Source organism: Lontra canadensis, unplaced genomic scaffold (assembly GCF_010015895.1).
Source record: "Lontra canadensis isolate GAN:19392208 unplaced genomic scaffold, GSC_riverotter_1.0 scaffold66, whole genome shotgun sequence".
Lineage (NCBI taxonomy): Eukaryota > Metazoa > Chordata > Mammalia > Carnivora > Mustelidae > Lontra > Lontra canadensis.
Window position 1 is genome coordinate 11,407,876 of NW_022631060.1, and position 16,225 is coordinate 11,424,100.

At 56.7% G+C, this 16,225-nt stretch overlaps 2 protein-coding genes across 2 annotated transcripts; one reads left to right on the forward strand and one right to left on the reverse strand.

The window, feature by feature from the left end:
* Positions 1-2,297: 2,297 nt before the first annotated feature.
* DRD4 (dopamine receptor D4) lies at positions 2,298-5,208 on the reverse strand. Its single transcript, XM_032879847.1, has 4 exons — positions 4,939-5,208; positions 3,268-3,380; positions 2,682-3,160; positions 2,298-2,546 (listed from the first exon to the last, which is right to left on the reverse strand). Exons 1-4 carry the CDS (start codon positions 5,206-5,208, stop codon positions 2,344-2,346), a joined length of 1,065 nt encoding a protein of 354 aa, XP_032735738.1. The 3' UTR covers positions 2,298-2,343.
* A 9,760-nt stretch (positions 5,209-14,968) lies between these two features.
* SCT (secretin) lies at positions 14,969-15,959 on the forward strand. The gene is made up of 4 exons (XM_032879092.1): positions 14,969-15,235; positions 15,326-15,427; positions 15,523-15,615; positions 15,828-15,959. Exons 1-4 carry the CDS (start codon positions 15,159-15,161, stop codon positions 15,949-15,951), a joined length of 396 nt encoding a protein of 131 aa, XP_032734983.1. The 5' UTR covers positions 14,969-15,158; the 3' UTR covers positions 15,952-15,959.
* The last annotated feature ends 266 nt before the right edge of the window (positions 15,960-16,225 follow it).

Here is a 16,225-nt window from a genome sequence, read left to right on the forward strand (position 1 = left end):
CGGTTTTTCCGCCACTGCAGACAACGCGGTGGGAAGGGAGCAGTTCTCAACCCTTGGCCATGGGCCTGCTTCCCTGGGGTGGGGGGAGCACGTCAGCCTCAGCGGAAGGGGTCTGCACCTTCAGAAGCAACCTCTCCAACCCAAAAATGCTCACAAAGTAAGCACCAGAGTCCTTGCAAGTAAAGCTCCGCCCCCACACCGCCGCCATGGGGCTGGCTCCATCCTGGGGTGGGGGCACCTGGGTGCCTCAGTCGGTTAGGTGGCCAACTCATGATCTCAGGGTCGACAGTTCAAGCCCCGCACTGGGCCCCACACTGAGCATGGGGCCTCCATAAAGTAAGAAGAAAAAAATAGAGCCCTCAGGACCACATGTTTTGGGGGCGGTTTTTCACAGTGTTTCCTTTCTTGGCCACGAAGTGTTCTCTGTGTAGCCGCACCTGGGGGGTGGGCAGGAGACGGGAGGAACAGGCTTCGTTGTGGGTCCTCAAGAGTTTGGGTCAAGGCTTTTGACAGCATCTCCTGCTGGGTGCAGCCTCGGGGGACAGGCGAGGGGCCAGCAATCGGCACAGGCCAGGCCACTCGGGGTGCTGTGGGTCTTCTGAGCTGAAGCTCCAGGGAGCTGCAGGCTGGGGTGACCCTGGGCGTTGGTGCGGGTGGCTGAGTGAGCTGGACAGCCGGGGCTCCTCTGGGGGCTTCCCAGGTAGCCAGGCCCTCTGTGGCTCTGCGTGTGCACCCCCACCCCCAGTGCGCACCTTGTCCTCTGCTGCGGGAGCTGCAGGTTCTGCCTCCAGGGCCAGTGGGGCTCCCAGCCTGTTCCCAGCTCGGCCCGAGGGCAGGTGCGGCTCACGGGTGGGTCAGCCCTGCCCGCACACGCAGGTGAGGAGCGCACCCGGGGGACAGAGCTGAGCTCGGGAGCGGCCCGCCGTTGCCATGCGGTGCTGGTCAAGGGCTCGGCTCGCTGTCTGCCTGCAGGGGCTCCACAGGTGCCCATGGCGGGAGCATCGGAGGGCACAGGGGCAGGGGTGTCGCTCTGACCTTGCCTTCCACCGGGGCCCCCAGGGACCCTCCCTGGTCTTCGAGTCTGAGACCCCCAGGAGGGACCATCTGTGCCTGGGATAGCCGGTTGGGCTGGCTCCGTTGTGCCATTTGGGCCTCCGGTCCCCACGTCGGGGCTGCTCCCTGTGGGGAGACCCAGGGTGTCTGCTGCAACTGTTCTCACACTTCATGGGCAAGAAGGTGCCAGAAACTCAAGGAGCCACCAGAGCCAGGGTCTACCAGGTGGCTCTCACCTCCCTCCCACGGAGACCCTGAGCGAGGGAGGGCGAGAACCCCCAGGCGGGGAGGGGCAGCCCCGTGCTCTTGTGAGTTTGGGCCCCAGGACTGGGAGAGCAGGTTGGAGGGGCTGAGAGCCGCCCCCACCTCCCCAGGATGGCAGCTTGGTAGCTCGGCCTTGCCTTGGGCCAGGCACCTCCTCCGAGGGGTGGGAGGCCGCCTCGTTGGGCCCAGCCAGGACCCCAGCCCTGTCTCCTCAGGGCTTTGGACTTCGTCAAAGCTGAGCAGGCAGGGAGCTGTGCTCTGACCTGGGGGCAGCCGCCAAAATGGTGGCCAAGGCCCGCTCCCTGGAGAGGGGTGCGAGGCCACCTTGGAGTTCCTTGCTGAAGCAGGGGCCCGGTCTGGGTGGGGCTGTCTTCCCACTGGGGAAAGGACAGTCTCAGGAAACTGCCATGGCCAGCCTGCAGGACAGCTGTCCACACTCTCCCGCGGAGAGAGGGCACCGGCTGGGCCTAGGGGGATGGGGCTGCTGACCCGAGACAGCTGGGATGGGGGTGTCAGGAGGGAACCTTTTGGAGGATGGTGTGAATCACGGTAAGTGAGCCTGTAGGCAGCCCCGCAGAGTCCCGGCCTTCCCGGGCAAGGGCTGCGCTGGTTCTGGAAGTTTCTCCCTGGGGTAAGCTGAATGGGCCTCCCTGAAGCTTCCCTCCACTGCCCCCCCAGAGCTGGCTTGCCTCCCACCTCACCTCCCACCCCAGCCTGGAGCCGGCTTTGTGGGGTCTGTTCTCCGGGCTTCCTCAGGAGGGAGGGGCTTAGCTGGCCAGGTCGGTTTAGTGGGGGGTCTGGGCTCCACGTGGGGCCGAAGCTCCTCCTCCGTGCACCCGCGCACCCTCCTCCCCTCCTCCCCTCCTCCCCTGGCCGCACTCCCCACCACCGGCCTTTCCAGCAGGTGTTCAGGAAGGTACTGGTTTAATCAGCCCGACAAAGCCGCCCCCACCCTTGCTGGGGTCCTGCCCCCCGAGGCACCGCCAGGTCCCCGCGGAGGACTCTCGGGTGCGGGCTGGGGGCTGCTCAGCAGCAGAGGCGAAGGGCCTTGCGGAAGACCGCGCGGAACTCGGCGTTGAAGACCGTGTAGATGAGGGGGTTGAGGGCGCTGTTGACGTAGCCCAGCCAGGTGACGGCGCTGACCAGCCGCGGAGGCACGGCGCAGGCGGGACACAGCGCCCCGGTGATGTGCACTACGAAGAAGGGCGTCCAGCACACCAGGAAGGCCCCTGGGGGCGGAGCGGGGCGACGGACCGCTCGGTGAGCCGGGCTCCCTGCGGCGCCCCCCACCTGCCCCAGGCTCCGCCTCCTGCGTGGGCGCTGCCCGCTTCCCCTCCGCCCACCGACCCCAGGCCGGTACCCACCGACCACCACGGGCAGGACCCTCATGGCCTTGCGCTCGCGGCCCGTGATCTTGGCGCGCCTCTCCTCGCTCGCCGGCAGCGGGGGCTCGGCCGGAGTGGCGTCGGGGGTCGGGATGGCCTCGGGGGTCTCGACGGCCTCGGGGGGCGGCGGGCCGGGGCCGCTGGGCCGGCGCGGCCGGCGGCCGTGCAGCTTGGCGCGACGGGCGGCCTCCCAGCGCCGCAGGCCCCGGAACGTGGCCCAGTAGAGCAGCAGCATGAGCGGGCAGGGCAGGAAGAAGGAGCACACGGAAGAGTAGACCACGTAGTCGCGGTCCTCCAGGCGGCACACGGCGGGGTCGCGGCCGCGCGCGTCGTTGAGGCCGCACAGCACAGGCGCAGCCACCGCGGCCGACAGCAGCCACGTGGCGCCGATGAGCAGCAGCTGACGTCCGCCGCCGCTCTGGCGGTTGTAGCTCAGCGGCACGGCCACGGCCACGAACCTGTGGGGGGGCGCGGCGCGGGCGGCCGGGACAGGGGAGGGGCGCGGTGAGGGCGCGGAGGGGCGCGGGCCGGGCGGGGCCGGGCGGCGCGGGCGGCGGCAGCTCACCTGTCCGCGCTGATGGCGCACAGGTTGAAGATGGAGGCCGTGCACAGCATGACGTCCATGGCCATGAGAGCGTCGCAGAGGCCGGGGCTGAACAGCCACACGCCACCCTGGACCTGCACCCCAGGAAGGGGCACGGGGTGGGGGGGGACAACAGACACGAGGCCTGCTGCTGGTCTGAGACCCCCAGGAGACCTCATAGCCGCCTGCGCTGGGCACTTCTGACCCCCACCCGCGTGGGGGAGCGAGGATGTGCCAGAGGCCCACACGCCTGGGCGGTCTTCCTATTGAGCTGGACGAGATTCCCTTCCTCCCCACTTTCTGCAAAAGCCAAGAAAGGCCTGGGGGAACCCCTGGAGATGGGGTCTCGAGGGTCCAGGACTCTGATCCCTGATGCTGCAGAGCTCGGGGTAGGGAGGTACTCCCTCAGCAGGCCGGCTGCCTGGAGCCTGAAGCCCACTGACCTCCTTTCCTCCCAACAGGATGGCTAAGAGTCAGCCTGTGTGGTTAAACTCCATCACTACTCTGGGACTCCACAGGTCACCTCACTTTTGTCCCCTCATCTGTAAATAGTATCCACACAATTGCCTTGAGGATAAATGAGTTGCAATATGTAAAGGGCTCAGCACCGGCCCGCTGCCCCCACCAAGGACAAAGGAGCAGACAGCCACCCTCCTTCTAAATCCCCTCCGGCTGATTTGGGGCGATTAGGAGCTTAAGAGCTGTCTCTATGACGTCTGTCTGTGGCTCCGGGGGAGGGGCAGGTCATGTGTGTCCTTGTCCTGCTAGCTCTGCCCCAGCCCTGCCCCAGCCCTGCCCAGTCTCACCATGTCCACTTTAGAAAAACAGAGCCTCCCCGACTCTCCCCCCTGCCCGGGTCACTGTGCTCCCAGCTTTTCTCTGTCCAAACCATGAAGTAGACAGGGGCTGGCACCAAGGGGGACCCACCCAAGGGCCAGATGTGGTCTGGGGACAGAGGCTTCTGGGCCCTGGTTCTTGGAGGGGGCGCTGGACCCCACACCAACCCCTGCTTTGGGTTCCAGCATCAGGGCAGGGCCTCCCCTTCCTCCAACCCTGCTCACTTCCCCTCAGCTACTGGCAGCTGAATGGCCCTCCTGCTGTGGGCAGTATGTGTGCGAGCAAGGGTCTCCTTCCCTGGGGTGCTCTGATGTGCGCCTGTTCCTGGTCACGCCTGGCTGTGGCTTTGTGCAGTGATGTGTGTGTGTCTCTGTGCCCCAGGGAGAGCAGGGGTGGTGCGGGGAGAGTAAACCCGAATCTGCCTGTCCATCTGGCTCCCCTGGGGAATGGAACCTCGGCTGAGGGGGTGGTGAGTGGCTGGACTGCCCACGTTGCCTGTTTCTGAGGTCCCTGGCTTGAAGGGCAAAGGCCTCTCTTAGGTGGGAGACGCCAAAACAGGGACAGGAGAAGAGAGATACAGAGGAAGGAGGGCAGACAGCCAGTTAGCCAAGCAGGTTAACTGACAGTGAGATGCTGCGGGGAGTCAGAGGGGACCGAGGTCCAGACCCAGGACCAGGCACAGGGTCCTTGCAGCCGCCCTGGCTCGGGGTTCCCGAGAAGCCCAGCGGCCGGGTGGTTCTGGGTCCTCAGGGTGGACTGGGACAGGGGACGAAGGAGCAGGTGAGGCGAGCGCGTGCGGTCCGGACGCGGGCTCACCTCGGAGTAGACGAAGAGGGGCAGCACGAGCAGGGCAAGGAGGAGGTCGGCGGCCGCCAGGCTCACGATGAAGTAGTTGGTGGGCGTCTGCAGGGCGCGCTCGGCCGCCACGCTGACGCACACGAGCGCGTTCCCCGCGAGCACCGCGCCGATGAGCAGCACGCCCCCCGCCAGCGCCGCCGCCGCTCCGGAAGACCCCGCGGCGCCGCCGGTTCCCGGCCCGCGCCCCGCCAGCAGCCCGTCGGCGTCCGCCGCGCTGCGGTTCCCCATCGCACCCCTGCCCCCCGCGGCGCTCGGGCGGGCGCTCAGCACCGCGGACAGCGCCCGGGTCGCGACCCCCGGGAGCCCCGCCCCCCGGGCACGCCCCGAGAGCGGCCGGAGTCCGCCCCGACCCGCCGCGCTCCGTGCGCCCCGGGCGCTCTAAGGTGCTCCGGGCCTTTGCGGCTCTCGCACTCCGACAGGCGCGCAGGACGCGTGCGACGGCCCTCGAGGGAAGACTTAAGCGAGGCGATCGGCGCGGGGGGCCCAGCATCGCCCCGCCGCGCAGGGCTGGAGGTACGCGCGGGGCTGCGTTCTGGGAAACCGACCCGGGTGGAAGGTCTGCCGGACCCTCCCTCGAGGTGTGCGAGCGCCCCACGGCAGCGCCGTCCCCGGGCCCCGGAGATCCCCGGCCCCAGGAGATCCCGGGCCCCGCCTGCGCCCGAGGGGCATCTGCTTCTCCGGGACTCCCCGGGAGGCGCCTCCAGGCGGAGGCTCCCACAGGGCACCCCGAGAGCACCCTCATCAGGCCGGTTCCGCCAGACAGCGGGAGACCCCAACTCCTCGCCGGTCTCCCCCGTGGGCCCCTGATGGGGCTTCCCTCGGTTCACCCGACCCAACCTCTCGTGCCCCAGGGAGTCCCCCCAAAAATGTTTGCAGGCCCCATTTGGGCCTGCACCCCATCCCCTGAAGCAGCCTCTCGTCCGACCCGAATGGACCCTGCCCAGTTACTGTCCAACAACGGCCGCGGCCTGGTGCTTACTTCCGAGCATGAAGTGAGGTAACAGGACGACGGTGCGCTCGGAGCTTCGCGATTGTCCTGGTCCCGCCTGCCCCAAACGAGACCCCTCTGAGCCTGCACCGCCAAACCCACAAACTCGCAGGATCGCGGGCCAAGTCGGTGGGTCACCCCCACCTGCCAACACATGACTGTGGGGGCACGGGAGGCTGCGGCGGTGGGGACTGCGGGGGGCAGTGTCCCAGGCGTCCCCAGAAATACAGTTTTTGTGTGTTGACCTTGTGTCTTTGTTGTTGCTAAACAGAGTTAGCTTGAGACAGCAGGACGGAACTTGTCCTTTGGCGAGAATTACTAAACCAGAGTGACCCAGAGCCCGGAGCCCCTGGCAAATGGGCGGGGAAATGGGCCCTCCACCTGCATGGCTCTGTGGGACCGCCCCCAGGCACCGTTCCCACCCCAGGGAGGCTGGAGACTCAAGGTGGGCCTGGAGCACAGAGCTGCAGCCAGGAACTCACAGGGGCAGCAGGGGATGCAGTGACCAGCTCGATGAGCCAAGCACCTGGCTATTAAAGAGAAAAAAAGGGGCGTCGAGGTGGCTCAGTCAGCCCAGCGCATCAGACTCCTGGTTCCGACTCAGGCTGTGATCTTGGGCTCCTGATCTAGGTCCCTGGGGGACTCTGCTTGTGCTCCCGCTCCCTCCACCTCCACCCCGGTCCTTGCTGGCTCACTCGCTCTCTCAAATAAAGAAAACCTGAAAGAGAAAACAAGGACTCTGGGGAAAAAATGCCGCACTGATCGTTTTAAGGGGTGAGGGCACATGGATCTGGCACAGGAAATGTGTGTGCAGGGCGCGTGTGGCTGGACGCCCAGATCTGAGCTGCATCTGGCACCCCCTTCCCTTTCGCACAGAGCAGTAGAGGGACAGGCAGGCTTTCTGCCCTGCCGAAGCCTGGAAGACTCGAACGAGAAGGCTCGAGTCGCTAGTGACTGGGGCAGGAGGAACGTGGTTCTCTCACAGTCCAGGGCAGGGGCAGCTCTGCGATCTGGGGTTGGGTGCCAACTAGTGAATGCAGCCTAGCCTCTGACCCGCTTGGAGTTTCCTCCTGGGCCCCAGATGGTGGCCACCATTAAGAGTGAAAAGGCTTGGAGTGCCTGGGTGGCTCAGTGGGTTAAAGCCTCTGCCTTCGGCTCAGGTCATGATCCTGGGTCCTGGGATCGAGCCCCTCATGGGACTCCTGGCTCAGTGGGAAGCCTGCTTCTCCCTCTTACTCTCTCTCAAATAAATTAAAAATACATACATAAATAAATAAGATTAAAAAAAGAGTCAGATACATGATGTGAAAATATTTTCTCCCAGGCTGTACCTGTTACTTCATTCTCACATCTTATTTTTTTACATGTAAGGTGTGAGCTGAGGCTCTGTCTGTCTGTCCTTGCCTATGGCTGTCCGATCATCTCAGCATCATCTGTTGAAAAGACGCTTTTCTCCATTAGATTGCTTTTGAACTTCTATCAGAGAGTCACTTGATTGTATTTGTGTGGGGCTCTCTCTTTTTACTCCCTCTTCTGTCCCACTATCTACGGGTCCATGTGTCTGTCCCTTCAGCCACAACACACAGCCTTGACCGTGGCTTCATGGGAAGTCAGGAAATCAGGCTCTAGGAGTCCTTGAACTTTGTTCCTTCACAAAATTGTTTTGACTGTTCTAGTTCTCTTGTCTCTATGTATGGATTTTTAAAAAGATTTTATTTATTTATTTATTTGAGAGAGAGAGAAAACAAACAGGGTTGACAGGGAGAAGCAGGCTCCCTGCTGAGCGGGTAGCCCAAAGGGGGGCTCCATCCCAGGACCCCAGATCCTGACCCGAGCTGAAGGCAGACGCTTCACTAACTGAGCCCCCAGGGCGCCCCTGTGTCTGTGGATTTCGATCAGGTTGTCTGTATCTACAAACATAGGCCTGCTGGGAATGTGATCGCCATCGCGTTCAACCCCAGCCGCTAGTTTGGGGCCACATGACTTCTCCAGGGTGTGGGGTTCCCCAGTCTGTGAGCACAGGCAAGTCTCTCCATTTGATTTCTTTCTTCAGTATTTTGTTTTTAGCATAAAGATCCTGCGCATATTTGGTAAGATTTGTAACTTAACGTGTCATGGTTTCTTTTTAGAAATATTTTATAGGGTTTGTTATTTTTTTATTTTTTTAAGATTTTATTTATTTAGTTGACAGAGAAATAGCGAGGGAGGGAACACAAGCAGGGGGAGTGGGAGAAGGAGAAGCTCCCAGCGGAGCGGGAGCCCGATGTGGGACCCGATGCCTGGACTCCAGGATCATGACCTGAGCTGAAGGCAGACGCTTAACTGACTGAGCCACCCAGGCGTCCCCAGAAATACAGTTTTTGTGTGTTGACCTTGTGTCTTTGTTGTTGCTAAAACTTATTAATGCAAGGATTTTTTTGTTTGTTTTTTAGTTTTCCTCAGAATTTCTAAGTAAGTACAGACCATTTTATGTCTCCCTTTCCTTCCTGGACACCCTTCCTTCATTTCTTCCCCCTTATTTTACTAACTGGAACTTGAACATAATGTTCAGAAATGGTGAATGCAAACGTACTTGCCTTGTTCTTATGGGGAAAGCTTTCACCTGTCCCCAGTAAGCGTCCTGGCAGCTGTGGGTGTGGGTTCCGCTTGCGGTTCATGAACGTCTATTCTTAGTCTGCCTGAACGCAAACAGGTGTCCAGTTCTCTCGGGTCTTCTTACCACCTCTGCGGAGAGGATCGCAGGCTTCTCCCGAGTCTGCTGCTCTGCTGGAGCGGGGCTGGGCGTGGGGTGCGGGGCCGGCCTTGCCCTCAGGCACGAAGCCCGTTTGGCCGTGGAATACCCTTCCTTCCATACAGGCCGGATTCGGTGCGGCAACGCGGGTCAAGGGCCTTCGTGGCCGTGGTTCTCTCTCAGGTGGTCTCTGTCTGGCGCGGGTAGAACTGATGCTGGCGCTTCCTTCGGTGCTGGCGTGAGTCGCTGGTGAAGGCGTCCGGCCCCACGTTCTCTCCTCGGCCGCGCTCGGACGGTGAGGACGCGTGTCTGTGAGCGCCCGAGGCCGGGGTGCCCACATGTCCCGTCTCGAACCCTTTTCTACGCGCAGGTTTCCGTTGCCAAGGCTCTTTCATCCCTCTGTTCATGAAATGTGTGTTTTTTTCTAGAATATAGCAACCTTTCTGCTAGAGGTTTATTAATGTTATTCATCTTTTCAAAGAACCAACTTTTGGTTTCATTGATTTTTTTTCTACAGTTTGTTTTCAGTTTCACTCATTTCTGCTTTTATCTCTGTTCTCTCATCCTGCAGGCTCTGTCCTCAGTTTGTCCTGTTTCTGGTTTGTGAGCCCAGTGCTTTCCTGACACAACCACTTAACGCTACATATGTCCCTCCGAGGTGCATCCCACACATTTTTGTGTGTTCGATCGATCACGTTCCATCTTTCCCTGAGACTTCTGTGACCCATGGTTACTTGGAACTATGTTGTTTTGTTTCCAAATGTTTGGAGATTTTCCTATTGCCTTTCTGTTGTTTACTTCTCGTCTGTTCCATCACAGTGAGGAAGAAAGGCTGCGTCAGACCTCAGTTCTTTTAAACTTGTTAAGGTTTATTTTATGACCCAGAGTCTAATCAACCTATTTTCGCAAATGTTCTGTGCGTACTTGGACAGCAGGTGCTGTCTGGTTCTGGTGCTGTCGGTGCAGAGCTGTGACGATGTGGGTCCCGTCAGAATGCGGCTCTGCCGACCTGCTACGACCTTGCTGTTTTCTGTCTGTTCTAGTGACTCCTGAGAGAGGAGCGAGAAGTCTCCTCGTACACTGTCGGTTTCTCTAGCTCTCCGTTCAGCTCTAGCCGGATGCACTGGGAAGAGGGGCCACGAGGAGCTCAGAGTCAGGGCTCACATGACGGGGTGGGAGGGAAGTTGGGGGTGATTGAACTGCTGGTGCTTCCAAAGTTGACTACATTATTTATTTTTAAAAATTTATTTTTTAAGACTGTTTTTTTAAAGATTAATTATTTATTTATTTGACAGAGAGAGATCACAAGCAGGCAGAGAGGCAGGCAGAGAGAGGGGGGGAAGCAGGCTCCCCGCTGAGCAGGGAGCCCGATGCGGGGCTCGATCCCAGGACCCTGAGATCATGACCTGAGCTGAAGGCAGAGGCTTAACCCACTCAGCCACCCAGGCGCCCCTGAATACATTTTTTTAAATTCATAGAACCATACCTCAAAAAGAGTAGCCATAGGGGCGCCTGAGGGGTTCAGTGGGTTAAGCCTCCGCCTTCAACTCAGGTCAGGATCCCAGGGTCCTGGAATCAAGTCCCGCATCCGGCTCCCTGCTCAGTGGGGAGCCTGCTTTTCCTTCTCCCTCTGCTGCTCCCCCTGCTTGTGCTCTCTCTCTTGCTCTCTCTCTCTCTCTGACAAGTAAGTAAATAATAAAAATCTTAAAAAAAAAAAAGGTGCAGAGCTGAGCAGCTCAGCCTGATGGAAGGGTGTCCTAATTCTGTCCAAAGCCTCTGGCTGGCAAAAGCTGGGATGTGCAGCCTCGAAGGCCCCTCCCCCCTGCTGAGACTAGGACGGAAGCCAGAGCAGTCAGCCTCGTGGTGACTCTGGAACAGGTGCTGGAGCCAGTTTTGTAGCCATTTGCTGCAGAATTTTATGGGATGCTTGAAACATTCTAGATAACACTTATTTGGCTTGCAAGTTTGATAGTTTGATAGTTTAAGACTCTCTCCTTAATCAACAGAACGAGTGGACAGAAAGTCAGTCAAGCTATAGAAGAAGCTGAGTGACCATCAACCAAGGAGACAGATTTGACATTTATGGAACAGTCCGTGCAATGACAGAGAAATCAGATGCTCTTCAAGTAGACATGGCACATTCACCAAGATAGACCATATTCCGCATCAAAAAAGAAAGCTTAACAAATGTTTTTAAAAGAATGTAAGTCATACAAAGTATGTTCTCTGACCATAAAGGGATTAAATTAGAAACCAACAGAAAGAAAGCAGAGAAATCTCTAAAAATTTTGGAATTAACACAATTTGAAGTAATCAGTGGGTCAAAGGAGAAATTAGAAAATAATTTGAACTAAAGGAAAAAAAAAGCATGATATCAAAATTTATGGGACGGAGATAAAGCTCTGTTCAGGGGAAAATTCATAGCATTAACTACTTAATTTGAAAAGAAGGATGGTCTCAAATTAATGTAAAATACCATTTGGCAATCCAAAGAAGAAATATCACATGATCATATTGACTGATGGAGAAAAACATTTCACAAAATTCAATATGTGCTCATGATGAAAGTGCTTAGCAACCAAGAACCGGAAGGCGCTCCCTCAAACCAACAAAAGACATCTTCGAACCCTGCAGCCAGCATGACACTTAATGATGCAAGATTGAGTGCTTTCCACCTAAACTCAGGAAAAAGGGTGTCCGTTCTCACCACTCTTAGTCAACATTGTGCTGCCATTCCTGCCAGCGCAATCGAGCGATAAAAAATACACAAATAAAATACATGCAGATTGGAAAGGGAGAAGCAAACTGCCCCATTCGCAGACAACATGACTGTCTAAGTAAAACCCCAAGGAATCTACAAAAGCTCCCAGAACTAACAAGTCAGCTGAGCCAGGTGGCAGGGTACAAAGTCAACACATGAAGATCCTTGTATTTCTGTACACCAGCGACATATAACTGGAAGCCAAAATTAAAAAGTAAAAGCATACCATTTACAACAGCTGTAATAATACATGAAATATGTGGAAATCTGACAAAACAGGTACTGGATTGGGGCTCCCAGGTGGCTCAGTGGTTAAATGCCTTCCTTCAGCTCAGGTCATGATCCTAGTGTCCTGGGCTAAGCCAAGCTTGGGGCTCCCTGCTCAGCGGACAGTCTGCTTTTCCCCCTCCCTCTGCCTCTCCCCCTGCTTGTGCACTCTCTCTCTCTCTCTCATACTCTCTCTCAAATAAATAACATCTTTTTTTTTTTTTAAGTTTAAAAAATTTCCACTCATAGAATAGGAGAAAATAGGGGCGCCTGGGTGGCTCAGTGGGTTAAAGCCTCTGCCTTCAGCTCAGGTCATGATCCCAGATGTCCTGGGATCAAGCCCCGCATTGGGCTCTCTGCTCAGCAGGGAGCCTGCTTCCTCCTCTCTCTCTCTGCCTGCCTCTCTGCCTACTTGTGATCTCTGTCAAATAAATAAATAAAAATCTTTAAAAAAAAAAAAAGAATAGGAGAAAATATCAGCAGAATACATTTTCAGCAAAGGACTTGTATACAACATATATAAAGAATTCTCAGAGCTCAACAATGACATCACAAGAAAGAAAGCTCCAGATTAATATCCCTTATAAATATATATACAAAACTCTTCAACAGGGATGACCATGCGGCTCAGTCGGTTAAGAGTCTTCCTTCCACTCGGGTCATGATCCCGGGGTCCTCGGATGGAGCCCGCATCCTGCTCTCTGCTCAGTGGGGAACCTGCTTCTCCCTCTGCCGGCTGCTCCCCCTGCTTGTGCTCCCTCGCTCTTTCACTCTCCCTCTGAAAAATACATAAATAAAATCTTTAAAAAGAAAACAAAAACACAAAACTTTTCAACAAAATCTGAGCAAACTTAATCCAGCAGCATTTTTCAAAAGATTATGCACTTGGTGGTGTTTATTCCAGGAAGGCACCGGTAATTCAACAGAAAAAACTCAGCAAGTGTAGTACATCACATTGCTAGAACAGAGGGGAAAAGCCCATTTAATCATCGCAACAGATGCAGAAAAAGCACTTAATGAAATCCAATACCCTTCTATGATAAAAAAAAAAAAAACCTCAATAAACTATGAGTAGAAAGAAACTTAAAAAAAGAAAGAAAGAAACTTCCTCAACGTGATAAAGGACATCTATCAAAAACCCACAGGAGGGGCGCCTGGGTGGCTCAGTGGGTTAAAGCCTCTGCCTTCGGCTCGGGTCATGGTCTCAGGGTCTTGGGATCGAGCCCCGCATCGGGCTCTCTGCTTGGTGGGGGAGCCTGCTTCCCCCTCTCTCTCTGCCTGCTGCTCTGCCTACTTGTGATCTCCCTTTCTCTCTCTCTGTCAAATAAATAAATAAATAAATAGATAATTTTTTTTTTTTTTAAAAACCCCACAGGAAACATTACACTCAATAGTGAGAGACTGAAAGCTTTTCTCCTAAGATCAAGAAAACAACAAGGACACCCACTTTTGCTGCTCCTCCTTGTCATGTGCTAGCTAGAACAATTAGTCAAGAAAAAGAAATAAAAGGTATCCAAAATTGGAAAGGAAAAAATAAACTATTTCTAATTGCAGATGACATGATCTTATGCATAGAAAATCCAGCAAAAGAAAACCCTATTACAGCTAATACATAAATTCAGAAGAGTTGCAGGGTGGGTGATCATCGTGCAAAAATCAGTTATATTTCTGTATACTAATAAAGAACAATTCAAAAATGAAGTTAAGAAAATAATTCATTTGTAATAGCATCAAAAAGAATAAAATACTTAGAGGGCAACCCTCCAGGGTTCCTTCCCTCTTCTGGAACTTTGTACTGTCACTCAATAAACTTTACTATTGGTCAATAAACTTTTTGCTGCTCACAAAAGAAAAAAAAGGAATAAAATAGAAAAAAATTTCAGCAGGGCCCGTGGCTGGCACAGTTGGTTGAGATTCCCACTCTGGCTTTCAGCTCGGGTCATGATCTCAGGGTCGTGAGACCCAGCCCGATGTTGGGCTCCACACTCCACTCACGCCACTCTGAATCGCCTTGGGGTTCTTTCTCCCTCTCCCTCTACCCCTCCCACTTTTTGTGCGCACTCTCTCTCTCTCTGTCTCTGTCTCTCTCTCAAATAAGTAAATCTTAAAAAAAAAAAATAGAGAAGAAGAAATTTAACCAAGAAGATGAAAGACGGGCACACTGACAGGTATGAAACATTGCTGGGGAGATTAAAGAAGACGACATTCATGGTGTAGAAGACTTCGTAGTGTTAAGACGGCCTTTCTCAGCAAACCCATCTGTCGATTTGGTACCCTCCCTATCAAAACTCCCTTAGCTTCTTTTTTTTTAAGAAATAGAAAAGCCAATCCTAAATTCGTTCGGATGTGTATGAAAGGAACCATAAATAACCAAGACGATTTTGAAAAAGAAAAACAGTCGTAGGACTCACAGCTTCTAATTTCAAAATTTGCTACAAAGCTACAGGAATCAAAACAGAATGGCACAGGCATACCGTTAGACATAGATCAATGGAACAGAGTTTAGAATTCAGATATCAATACTATACATTTAAAATAAATTTATTTTTTAGAAAGATATTTATTTATTTTATTTATTTTTTAAAAGATTTTATTTATTTATTTGACAGACAGAGATCACAAGTAGGCAGAGAGGCAGACAGAGAGAGAGGAGGAAGCAGGCTCCCCGCTGAGCAGAGAGCCCGATGCAGGGCTGGATCCCAGGACCCTGAGATCATGACCTGAGCCGAAGGCAGAGGCTTAACCCACTCAGCCACCCAGGTGCCTCTTTACATTCATTTAAAAAATATATTTTTTTGAGTTTTTATTTATTCATATAAGTAATCTTTACATCCAATGTGGGGTTCAAACTCATGACCCCAAGATCAAGAATCTAAGCCCTACTGAGCCAGACAGGTGCCCCAAACTTTACACTCATTTAAAAATAATCAGTAGAATTTCATAAACAGCAGTTTTATGTTTAAGAAAAATTGAGCAGTAAGTTCGGACAAGAGGCACAGGCCCAGCCTTCCCCATTCCCACCGCCCGCCCCGCCTCTCCCGCGGAGTCCGCGGCCCAGGTCGCCCTCCCGCGCATCTCCCCTCCCGAGCCTGCCTCCGAGGCCCTCGCCCGCTCGGCGCCCAGAGCGGGAAGGGCGGCTCCGAGGCTTTGCACATGCTGTTCCCGCTGCAGCCTCGCCCGGATGTCCCTCCGCCCTCGGGGGCGCCCCTACCCGACCCCTGCGGGCCCGCGCCCCGGCGCAGCGCTCCCCTCCCTGCCCAGCCAGCCAAGGGGCGCCGACGCGGCGGTGGGGGCGGGCGGCCAGCCCGGGCGACAGCTGGGTGGGCGGCTCTGACCTTCGGGTTCGATCGATGCCCCGCTCCCGGGCGCTATAAAAGGGCCGCGCGGGGCTCGGGCGGCCGCAGCAGCGCTCAGCACCCCGCGCGCCCACCATGGCCGTCGCGCCCCTGCTGCTGCTGCTGCTGCCGCCGCTACTCCGGGGCTCCGCCGCGCTCCCCGCGCCCCCCAGGTGAGGGACCCACGCCCGCTCCTCGAACCCCACCCCCCCAACCCCGGCCTGGCCCTGAAACGACGCGCGCCCCCGCCCTCCGCCCCGCAGGGCCCCGCGGCACTCAGACGGGACGTTCACCAGCGAGCTCAGCCGCCTGCGGGAGAGCGCGCGGCTGCAGAGGCTGCTGCAGGGCCTGGTGGGCAAGCGCAGGTGAGGGGCTGCGGCGCTCCCCCGGCTGCGGGAGAACTGCGGGGCGTGGGCGCCGGGCACCTCCGGGACTAATTCTACTTGGGATGGGGGGGCAGCGAGCAGGACCCGGAGAACAGCACGAGCTGGACCAAGTCGGCCGAGGGCCGCCTCTGCCTGCACTGGCCGGACACACCCACCCTGCAGGCCTGGTGAGACCCCCGCCCGCTGTGCCCACGAGCTCCTGCCCCGCACCCTTCCTCTGCCCACCGCCCCCCCACCAGGACCCTGGGTCTGGGGCAGGAACGGGACGCGGCAGGGTGCCCCACGTCTGGGAAGGGGAAACCGTGCTGGTGATCAGAGGAGGCGGGGTTCCCCCAGGGGGCCGCAGTCTCCCGCCCCTGACCTGGCTGTCCCCGCGCAGGATGCCCCTGAGGGACCCCCTGGATCAGACCTGGTCTCCCCGGTTGCCTCCTGGGTCCGGGTCTGGGGCCACCTTTGCAGAGCCAGCCATCCCCGCTGCGGAGGCGACCCGGAGCAGGCCCTGAGGAAGAAGGAGTCCCGATCCTGCACCGGCACCGGCAGGGGCCAGGGGAGGGTGGGGAGGAGGAGGAGGAGGGCTTGCACTTGTCACCAATAAAGGAGGAATTCAGACACTGGCCCCGTGAGCTCACTCCGCGCCATCTCCCAGGTCAGTGCAGTCAGAATGCAGGAGGCCCCGACCGCAGCCTGTAGCCCGGTGACCGCACCCAGCCGCCCTTTAAACCTGGGAAGCCAGCGGGGCGCCTCTCCTCCCTTATCTCTCCTTCCCCAGGAGCTCCC

What these genes read in the sequence shown, in the direction of transcription:
- DRD4 (XM_032879847.1), bottom strand. Translation starts at nt 5,208, where the DNA reads ATGGGGAACCGCAGCGCGGCGGACGCCGACGGGCTGCTGGCGGGGCGC. An exon ending in TGCGCCATCAGCGCGGACAG is followed by an intron (nt 3,161 to 3,267) that starts GTGAGCTGCCGC and finishes GCCCCCCCACAG; the next exon opens with GTTCGTGGCCGTGGCCGTGC. An exon ending in GGTCCTGCCCGTGGTGGTCG is followed by an intron (nt 2,547 to 2,681) that starts GTGGGTACCGGC and finishes CTCCGCCCCCAG; the next exon opens with GGGCCTTCCTGGTGTGCTGG.
- SCT (XM_032879092.1), top strand. Translation starts at nt 15,159, where the DNA reads ATGGCCGTCGCGCCCCTGCTGCTGCTGCTGCTGCCGCCGCTACTCCGG. An exon ending in GGCCTGGTGGGCAAGCGCAG is followed by an intron (nt 15,428 to 15,522) that starts GTGAGGGGCTGC and finishes ATGGGGGGGCAG; the next exon opens with CGAGCAGGACCCGGAGAACA. An exon ending in ACACCCACCCTGCAGGCCTG is followed by an intron (nt 15,616 to 15,827) that starts GTGAGACCCCCG and finishes GTCCCCGCGCAG; the next exon opens with GATGCCCCTGAGGGACCCCC.